At 51.1% G+C, this 10,225-nt stretch overlaps 1 protein-coding gene across 1 annotated transcript in view; it reads left to right on the forward strand.

The window, feature by feature from the left end:
* The window catches only part of LOC121542578, a gene marked incomplete at its 3' end in the record, with an annotated part of 37,538 nt that extends 27,640 nt beyond the window's left edge, over positions 1-9,898 (forward strand). Inside the window, exon 4 of the mRNA XM_045217365.1 lies at positions 9,722-9,898. Within this exon, the coding sequence (XP_045073300.1) occupies positions 9,722-9,898 (177 nt within the window). The remainder of the gene's footprint in view (positions 1-9,721) is intronic.
* Between the last annotated feature and the right edge of the window lie 327 nt (positions 9,899-10,225).

The raw sequence follows: 10,225 nt of genomic DNA on the forward strand, positions 1-10,225 counted from the left end.
GAGTGGTAGCAGAGTGTTTGGAGAGTGGGAGCAGAGTGTTTGGTAGAGTGGTAGGAGAGTGTTTGGTAGAGTGGCAGCAGAGTGTTTGTAGAGTGGGAGCAGAGTGTTTGTAGAGTGGAAGCAGAGTGTTTGGTAGAGTGGTAGAGAGGTGTAGAGTGGTAGCAGAGGTTTGAGGAGAGGGGGGTAGAGTAGCAGAGGGTTTGAGAGTGGTAGCAGAGTGTTGGCAGAGTGGAGAAGAGAAGCAGAGTGTTGGCAGGAGTGGTAGCAGATGGTAGAGTGGAGCAGAGTGTTTGGTAGAGTGGTAGCAGAGTGTTTGAGAGTGGGAGCAGAGTGTGGAGAGTGGAGCAGAGTGTGTAGAGTTAGCAGAGTGTTGGTAAGTGGTAGAGAGAGCTTTGCAGAGTGAGCAGAGTGTTGGAGAGGAGCAGAGTGAGAGTGGGAGCAGAGTGTTGGTAGAGTGGTAGCAGAGTGTTTGGAAGTGTAGTAGAGTGTTTGGTAGAGTGGTAGCAGAGTGTTTGTAGAGTGGAGAGAGTGTTTGTAGAGTGGTAGAGAGAGTGTTTGGTAGAGTGGTAGCAGAGTGTTGTAGAGTGGTAGCAGAGTGTTTGGTAGAGTGGTAGCAGAGTTTGTAGAGTGGTAGAGAGAGGTTTGCAGAGTGGTAGCAGAGTGTTTGGTAGAGTGGTTAGCAGAGTGTTTGGAGAGTGGTAGCAGAGTGTTTCGGAGAGTGGGAGCAGAGTGTTTGGTAGAGTGGTAGCAGAGTGTTTGGTGAGAGTGGAGAGCAGAGTGTTTGGTAGAGTGGTAGCAGAGTGTTTGGTAGGAGTGGTAGCAAGGGTAGAGTGGTAGCAGAGGTTGTAGAGTGGTAGAGTGAGAGTGGTAGAAGGGTAGTGGTAGGGAGTGTTTGGTAGAGTGGTAGCAGAGTGTTTGGTAGAGTGGTAGCAGAGTGTTTGTAGAGTGGCAGCAGAGTGTTTGGTAGAGTGGTAGCAGAGTGTGTAGAGTGGGAGAAGAGTGTTGGTAGAGTGGTAGCAGAGTGTTTGTAGAGGGAGAGTGTTGGTAGAGTGGTAGCAGAGTGTGGTGGTAGCAGAGGTTGGTAGAGTGGAGCAGAGTGTTTGGAGAGTGGTAGCAGAGTGTTGTAGAGTGGTAGCAGTGAGGTTTGGGTGAGGGTAGCGAGTGGGAGAGTGGAGAAGAGTGTTTGGCAGAGTGGTAGCAAGAGTGTCTGCAGAGTGGTAGCAGAGTGTTTGGTAGAGTGGTAGCAGAGTGTGTAGGAGTGGTAGCAGAGCTGTAGAGTGGTAGCAGAGATGCCTGGTAGAGTGGTAGCAGATTTGCAGAGTGAGGAGCAGAGACAGCTTGGTAGAGTGGCAGCAGAGTGTTTGTAGAGAGTAGAAGAGTGTGGTGAGAGCAGCAGAGTGTAGAGTAAGAGAGGAGTGTGGAGAGTGGTAGCAGAGTGTTTGGCAGAGTGGCAGAGCGGTTAGAGTGGTAGCAGAGTGTTGGTAGAGTGGAGCAGAGTTGAGAGGGAGAGAGTGGAGAGTGGAGGAGGTAGAGTGGAGAGTGTTGTAAGAGTGGTAGGAGAGTGTTGGTAGAGTGGTAGCAGGAGTGTTTGGTAGAGTGGTGAGGGAGGAGTGTTTGGCAGAGTGGTAGCAGAGTGTTTGGTAGAGTGGTAGCAGAGTGTTTGTAGAGTGGTAGCAGAGTGTTTGCAGAGTGGTAGCAGAGGTTGGGGTAGAGAGGGAAAGGGTAGAGAGTGTGAGAGTGGAGCAGAGTGTTGGAGATGGTAGAGAGGTTAGAGGTAGCAGAGTGTGGTAGAGTGGTAGCGAGAGTGTAGAGGAGCAGAAGTTTGAGGGCAGAGAGTGTTTGTAGAGTGGAGTAGAGTGTTGTAGGTGGTAGCAGAGGTGAGAGTGGAAGAGAGGGTGAGTGTAGCAGAGGGAAGGTAGAGAGTAGAGTGGTAGCAGAGTGTTTAGAGTGGTAGAGAGTGTGGTAGAGTGGTAGCAGAGTGTTGAGAGTGGTAGCAGAGTGTTGGTAGAGTGGTAGCAGAGTGTTGGTAGAGTGGTAGAGAGTGTTTGGTAGAGTGGTAGCAGAGTGTTTGGTAGAGTGGTGAGCAGAGTGTTTGGTAGAGTGTAGCAGAGTGTGTAGAGTGGTAGCAGAGTGTTTGGTAGAGTGGTAGCAGAGTGTGGTAGAGTGGTAGAGAGTGTTTGGAGAGGCAGAGTGTTTGGTAGAGTGGTAGAAGAGTGTTTGGTAGAGGGGTAGCAGAGTGTTGGTAGAGTGGGAGAGAGTGTTTGGTAGAGTGGTAGCAGAGTGTTTGCAGAGTGGTAGGCAGAGTGTTTGGAGAGTGGTAGGAGAGTGTTTGTAGAGTGGTAGCAGAGTGTTGGTAGAGTGGTAGCAGAGTGTTTGGTAGAGTGGTAGCAGAGTGTTTGGTAGAGTGGTAGAGAGTGTGTAGAGTGGTAGCAGAGTGTTTGGTAGAGTGGTAGCAGAGTGTTTGGTAGAGTGGTAGCAGAGTGTTTGGTAGAGTGGTAGCAGAGTGTTTGGTAGAGTGGTAGCAGAGTGTTTGGTAGAGTGGTAGCAGAGTGTTTGGTAGAGTGGTAGCAGAGTGTTTGTAGAGTGGTAGCAGAGTGTTTGGTAGAGTGGAAGCAAGTGTTTGCAGAGTGGTAGCAGAGTGTTTGGTAGAGTGGTGAGCAGAGCTGTTTGGTAGAGTGGGAGCAGTAGAGTGGTCAGGGGCAGGGAGCAGAGTGTTGGTAGAGTGGTAGCAGAGTGTTTGGTAGAGTGGTAGCAGAGTGTTGTAGAGTGGCAGAGTGTTTAGTAGGAGTGGTAGAGAGTGTGGCAGAGTGGTAGCAGAGTGTTGGTAGAGTGGTAGCAGAGTGTTGGTAGAGTGGTAGCAGAGTGTTGCAGAGTGGTAGAGAGTGTTTGCAGAGGAAGAGTTGCAGAGTGGTAGCAGAGTGGGAGAGAAGAGAGTGGGAGTGTGCAGAGTGTAAGAGCCGAGTGGCAGAGGGTAGCAGAGTGTTTGGTAGAGTGGTAGCAGAGTGTTTGTAGAGTGGTAGAGAGTGTTGTAGAGTGGAGCAGAGTGTTGAGAGGGAAGAGTGTGGGAGAAAGAGGGTAGCAGAGTGTGTAGAGTGGTAGAGAGTGGAGAGTGGTAGAGAGTGTGCAGAGTGGGCAGAGTGTTTGGTAGAGTGGTAGCAGAGGGTTTGGTAGAGTGGTAGCAGAGTGTTGTAGAGTGGTAGCAGAGTGTTTGGAGAGTGGTAGCAGAGTGTTTGCAGAGTGGTAGCAGAGTGTTTGGCAGAGTGGTAGAGAGGTTTGAGAGTGGTAGATGGTGGTAGAGAGGGTAGAGTGGTAGAGAGTGTGTAGAGTGGTAGCAGAGTGTTTGGAGGTGGTAGAGAGTGTTGGAGAGTGTAGAGAGGTGGGGTAGCAGAGGGGAGAGTGGTAGTAGATGTTGGGTAGAGTGGTAGCAGAGTGTTTGCAGAGTGGAGCAGAGTGTGGAAGTGGAGAGTGTTTGGTAGAGTGGTAGAGAGTGTGGTAGAGTGGTAGCAGAGTGTTTGTAGAGTGGTAGCAGAGTGTTTGGTAGAGGGGTAGCAGAGTGTTTGGTAGAGTGGTAGCAGAGTGTTTGGTAGAGTGGTAGCAGAGTGTTTGGTAGAGTGGTAGCAGAGTGTTTGGTAGGAGTGGTGAGCAGAGTGTTTGGTAGAGTGGTAGCAGAGTGTTTGGCAGAGTGGTAGCAGAGTGTTTGGCAGAGTGGTAGCAGAGTGTTTGGTAGAGTGGTAGCAGAGTGTTTGGCAGAGTGGTAGCAGAGTGTTTGGTAGAGTGGTAGCAGAGTGTTTGGTAGAGTGGTAGCAGAGTGCGTGTAGAGTGGTAGCAGAGTGTTTGGGAGATGGTAGCAGAGTGTTTGGTAGAGGGTAGCAGAGTGTTTGCAGAGTGGAGAGAGGAGAGTGGCAGAGCGTTTGGAGAGGGAAGGTAGAAGAGGGTAGCAGAGGGGAGAGTGGTAGAGAGTGTGTGGGGCAATGGTAGCAGAGTGTTGGTGAGTGGTAAGGTGTGAGTGGTGCAGAGTGTTGGTAGAGGGAGCAGAGTTGAGAGTGGTAGCAGAGTTTGGTAGAGTGGAAGCAGAGTGTTTGGTAGAGTGGATAGTAGAGTGTTTGGTAGAGTGGTAGCAGAGTGTCTGTAGAGCGGTAGCAGAGGCTGGCAGAGTGGCGAGCAGAGTGTTTGGAGAGTGGTAGAGAGTGTTTGGAGAGTGTAGCAGAGTGTTTGGCAGAGGGCAGAGAGGTTGGAGTGTCTGAGCAGAGGTTGGAGAAGAGAGTGCTGGTAGAGTGGTGCAGATGGAGAGGAGAGAGTGTAGAGGGTAGAGAGTGTGCAGAGTGGTAGAAGAGGTAGAGGGAAAGAGTTTTGGTAGAGTGGTAGCAGAGTGTTTGGTAGAGTGAGAGAGTGTGGCAGAGTGGAGAGAGTGTTGTAGAGTGGTAGCAGAGTGTTTGGTAGAGTGGAGCAGAGGTTTGGTAGAGTGGTAGCAGAGTGTGCAAGAGAGCAGGAATGTGAGTGGTAGCAGAGTGTGCGAGTGGTAGCAGAGTGGTAGATGAGAGAGTGGAGAGTGGCAGCAGAGTGTAGAGTGGAGCAGAGTTTGTAGAGTGGTAGAGAGTGTTTGAGAGTGGTAGAGAGTGTTGAGAGTGGTAGCAGAGTGTTTGGTAGAGTGGTAGCAGAGTGTTTGGTAGAGTGGTAGAGAGTGTTGTAGAGTGGTAGAGAGTGTTTGGTAGAGTGGTAGCAGAGTGTTTGAGAGTGGCAGCAGGAGTGTTTGTAGGAGTGGTAGCAGAGTGTTTGTAGGTGGAGAGAGGTGGAGAGTGGTAGCAGAGTAGGGAGAGAGGGAGGTGGAGAGTGTTTGGTAGAGTAGCAGAGTGAGGGGAAGAGTGTTGGTAGAGTGTAGAGAGTGGAGAGGGAGAGAGGGAGCAGAGTTGAGAGGGTAGCAGAGTGTGTAGAGTGGAGAGAGTGTTTGCAGAGTGGGAGAGAGTGTGGTAGAGTGGTAGCAGAGTGTTGGTAGAGTGGTAGAGAGGTTTGGTAGAGTGGTAGAGAGGTGGAGAGTGGTAGAGAGTTTGGAGAGTGTAGAGAGTGTTTGGAGAGTGGTAGCAGAGTGTTTGGAGAGAGGTAGAGAGTGTTTGGTAGAGTGGTAGCAGAGTGTTTGGTAGAGTGGTAGCAGAGTGTGAGAGTGGTAGAGAGTGTTTGGCAGAGTGGTAGAAGAGTGTTTGGTAGAGTGAGCAGAGTGTTTGGTAGAGTGGTAGCAGAGTGTTGGTAGAGTGGTAGCAGAGTGTTTGGCAGAGTGGTAGGAGGGGAAAGGTATTATCAGTTAGCACTTGAGTCGTGGTTAGTGTTTTTTGGGAAAGCTAAGGAGTAAGTGTATTTTTCCCGTGAGTACTGTAGTGGTTTAGATGTGTTTTATGTGTGGGATCATAGCTTTATTATATGGGGTGTATATATATCTGTAACTAAATGTAATCTACGGAACCCCAAAAGTAATTATTTATCACGAGAGGGCATAAACAATAACTAGTAATGCTTGCATACTCCAAGAAAGGTTAAAATTCTCACCTTTCTGGTAAAATAGTTATAAATTATGAGGTGTAGTCATTTTTTGAGGACACAAACTCAAGTAACTGTAAAATATGATAAAATATGAAATATTTGATATGATGTATTTCTATTCAACAAAACTGTATGAATAAGGCTTAAATGTATTTTTCTAAATATTTATAATCAATTTATAAAATGACTCAACTATAAGATTTCAACCTGTAGAATAATATGATGTACACGTGGGAATCAACGTTGTCACATCATTTCCCACTGGGACACACTGGTTGAATCAACGTTGTTTCACATCATTTCCCACCGGGCACATACTGGTTGAATAACGTTGTTTTACATCATTTCCCACTGGGCACACACTGGTTAATCAATCTGTTTACATCATTTCCCACTGGGAACACACTGGTTGAATCAACGTTGTTTCCACGTCATTTCAATGAAACACGATGTTGACTGATCTGTGTTTCATCCTAAAAGCTATTTTCAGTAGTTGAAAACATGAACACAGACGTCAGTATGTGAGACTGATAGGTGTGATGTCTCCTCCTAGCTGTAAACGAGGTGAAGGTGAGGGGAGGTAGGGGGAGATGAGAGAACGTGGAGAGATAAGAGGAAGTACCCTGAGTGTAGGTAAATTCCACCAGCACAGGATCAGCATGCTTAACCACTCACCCTCCGAACCCCAAAGCAGCAGTAGAATCAGAGCCACCAACCAACACAACTCGCCTCGTCAAGCATGGCGAACGATGACCCGCCGCCCACAGAAACCAGGTGGATCAACAGACCCCCCGTAACTATGATGAGGGTTGGTAACCAGGAAGTGGAGTGTCGAACTGGAGGCATCCTGCGAGGGGTGATGGGGGGGGATTTGAGAGAGACTCCCTCAAAGGGGGGTACACGTCACCACGACACCCACGGTGGACTAACACAACACAGAGATGACCTACAGACCCTCACAGTGGTCTAGTGTAGGACTAACCCACAACACAGAGGTGAACTATGGGAATGGAGTGAAAGAAGAATATAGCCCCAACGGGAGAAATTGTCTTTTCTCATTCCCTCTCTCTGCTGCTCAGCCTCCATGTCGTCTCCAACCCCCCTCTACGTCTCTATCTGTCTTACGTCCGTTGTCTAATCTGTCCCTGTCTGTCTCTATCTGTCTCTGTCTGTCTGTCTCTATCTGTGTCTGTCTCTATCTCTCTCTGTCTGTCTCTATCTGTCTCCAATCCTCCCGTCGTCTCTATACCCGGCTCTATACTGTCTCTGTCTGTCTTATCTGTCCCTCTGTCTATCTGTCTCGGTCTATCTGTCTCTGTCTATCTGTCTGTCTCTATCTGTCTCTGTCTGTCTCTCTCTATCTGTCTGTCAGCCTGTGCTTTAAGGTTCCTTCATTGGTATCTATTTGCCTATCCTCCACCCCCTGAAGTCTATTTTCATCTTTAGAAAAAAAATTGTTTTAATTTCAGTATTTAGCAGAGTATCAGAGTGACTTAGAGGAGCAATTAGGTTACGTGTTGCTCAAGGGCACATTGGCAGATTTTTACATGACTCAGGATTAGAACCAGCAACCTTTCGGTTACTGGCACAACGCTTACACTAAGATACCTGCCGAGAAAACGCCTCCTCCCCCCCCCCCCTCTCTTTCTCCCCCTCTCTCCCTCCCTCCTCCCCCCCCCCCCCCCCCCTCCCCCCCCCCTCCTCCTCCCCCCCCCCCCCCCCCCCCCCCCCCCCCCCCCCCCCCCCCCCCTCCCTCCCTCTTCTCCCCCCCTCCCCCCCCCCTCCCCCCTCCCCCCCCCCCCCCCCCCCCCCCCCCCCCCCCCCCCCCCCCCCCCCCTCTCCTCTCTCTCTCTCTCCCCCCCCCCCCTCTCTCTCCCCCTCCTCTATCTCCCCCCCTCCCCCCTCTCCCTAGCCCTGAAGGAGATAGCCCGTGGTGAGTGAGGAGCTGTGTAGCTACCAGGATGAGACCAGGAGGAAGTAGGAGGGGACAAGAGGTAAGACTATGTCAACAAACTATTTATTTTATAGTGAATACTTTTGACCAGGGCCCATAGGGTTTTATATAGGGAATAGGGTGCCATTTGGACACACTCACTGTCTGACGATGGCTGGATCTTAACCAGTCCTCGGCTGGGAGCACCATGGCACTTGGATGGAGCTAAGCCCTTCCTGTGTTAAATACCTGGGATACTGGCAGAGCTTTTTAAACTCGGATAGAACTAAATGTTGATGCATTACGTAACCACGTTTCAAATAACCAGGATTTTTGCCGATTGGGCTTTAGCAGCCACCAGTCATTATATGAAATGCCTGGGAATCCTGGGATGCTGGCTGTGCTTTGTAATGGTATGGACTTCCTCTCTGTGTTAGTCCCCTGCCCTAGGAGTCGAGGTTCAAATACTGGGCTGTTTGCTGTGCTTTGTAACTTGCATTCTGCGATCGCTCCTAGAGTTGATTGTTTGCAATAGCTTAGATGGTTGCTATGCTTTGAAATGTAATGACCTTTGCTTTCCCTCTGTGTTTGATTCCCCTGCCCTAGGGGCTCGAACCGAGTCATGTATTTCCGAGGTGGACCATGTTAAGACCAAGAGAGAATGGAGGACCCTGCCTTAAGACCAGTGGAGGGACCTGGGCTGGAAGAGGAGAACTGGCTGTCATCAGGAAGGACCCCACCAGGGGCCCCAGCGTCGCCTCAAGGACCCCACCACCAAGCCCCCCCGAGAGGGAGAGAGAAGCACCTCCGCCTCCCTCTGCTGTTTCCTCCTCCTATCCCCCCCCCCGGACAACATCATGGCACCCCGCCAGCCCCCCCCCCCGGCTCACGAACGAACACAACAACACATGTCCAGAATCTCAGTGGCTCAGGCAGGAAGTGCCACAGCCCCTGTCTCCTGTTAGACAGGGAAGAGCAGCAGCAGCCCATCGAGTAGTGAGGAAGTTCGAGGCGATGCTGCAGGAGAATGAGGGGAAAGTTTGACGGAGGCGGGGTTAACGGTGTTCCGCTAACTCCCACGGCAACGTGGGCTGCTGCCACAATAGTGGCTGCGACGGGAGCCGCCCGGCAGCAGCAAGTGTCCACCTAGTGCTCAGAAGAGCGTCTGAAGTAACAGAGTGTGTGGGAGAGACTTCAGAGACACAGGCTGTTGACAACCCTAGAAGCCAAAAGAGAGAGAGAGAGTTTATAAACCAAAGAAAGGTTAACTAGACATTTTGTTGGGTAGTTAGAGTTACTCCAGACTCAAAGCACAGTAGGAATAAGATGCGGAACAGGCCAATGCTGAGTTTAACAGGACTCTCTCCAGGCTGAGATGGGATGGGATGAGGACGAGGAGGTGGAGGACAGTTATTCAGCAGGTGTCTCTAAGGGGGCATACCAGATGGTACGACGGCATGTGGCGAGGTCACACACGGGGTCACCAGGGAGATGAACTTTGACCTCCCGCCACGGCACACCCCAGAGTCAGACAGAAGGAGGTGAACTGAGACATCACAGCTCAGAGGCTGAGCTCAGAGGTCAAACTGAGCCAGGCCCTGGTCTGACCTCCACCCAGGGGTAACAACAGACCTTTGACCCCCTGCCACCCTGACCTTTCACCCCAACACCAAAATACGCTTTGGGAAAACCAGGCCACACTCTGCCCAGAGGTCAAACACAAAGCTGGACCCCCCAACAGCCCATCCAAGCCCACACTACACAGGTCCCTCTCTAGTGAATAGAATCAGCCTGCCCAGCCTGCCGAGACGGTCAGGACAGGGGTGAGTGCCAGTCCCAAGAGGGACAACAAGGCCCAAGGAGAGAGGCCACAGGATACAGCACCCCAGCTCCTAGAAACCCCAGGCAAGCAGGTTGGGCAGCCTGGGGGTCACCAAACCACAACGCAGGAACCCCAAAACCTGGAGGGGGCCAGGACTCCGGACCTGGTGTGATGAGCGACCACCCCTGGAAGCCCCCTGACCCTGGCTGCTTTAGGGGCGAGTCCAGGCTCTAATTACGGGCTGTGGGAGAGATCTGAAGAGCTATGAGAACACTGCCTGGAGCCAGCGGTACCAGCACCATGCCCAACCCACTGAGTCTAGCCCCTAACCCTAACTCCTGGACCCAGCCATGGTCCTAACCCTAACTCCTGGCTTCAGCCCCAGTCTCAGCCCCCCAACCCCCAACCCCGGCCTCAGCCTCCCTCGCCCCCAGCCCCAGCCCCCCCCCGGCCCACTCCCAGTCTCAGCCCTGGTCCAGCACCAACAGGAGGAGGAACTCAAGGATCCTCTGGAGGAGGTGATGGATACCGGGATACCCAGGCACTGCCCCTGGACACTCCCACCACAGCCAGCTGACCAGCTCCTACAGAGAGACAAGGCTAACATGCAGGTGAGTAAGCGTGAAACGCAAACGCAGAATACAACCATCCCCACCCCATATACATTACATTCAACCCACCACCCATTGCATTCATTCTAAATGAATTCACTTGTTCAATCTTAATTCAATGAACATTATTCATTAAAACAAGTTTGACTTCTTTATCAGGCTATTCAGGTCAAACACGTAAGTGGGCAACGCTAAGTCCCCAAATGGCACCCTATTCCCTATGGGCCCTGGTTGAAAGTAGTACACACATAGGGTGCCATTTGGGACAGGCGTAATAAAAAGGGGACCTCACAACATTCATTGTGAAACCCCTTCCTGATTGTCCTG

This window comes from Coregonus clupeaformis, unplaced genomic scaffold (assembly GCF_020615455.1).
Source record: "Coregonus clupeaformis isolate EN_2021a unplaced genomic scaffold, ASM2061545v1 scaf1031, whole genome shotgun sequence".
NCBI lineage: Eukaryota > Metazoa > Chordata > Actinopteri > Salmoniformes > Salmonidae > Coregonus > Coregonus clupeaformis.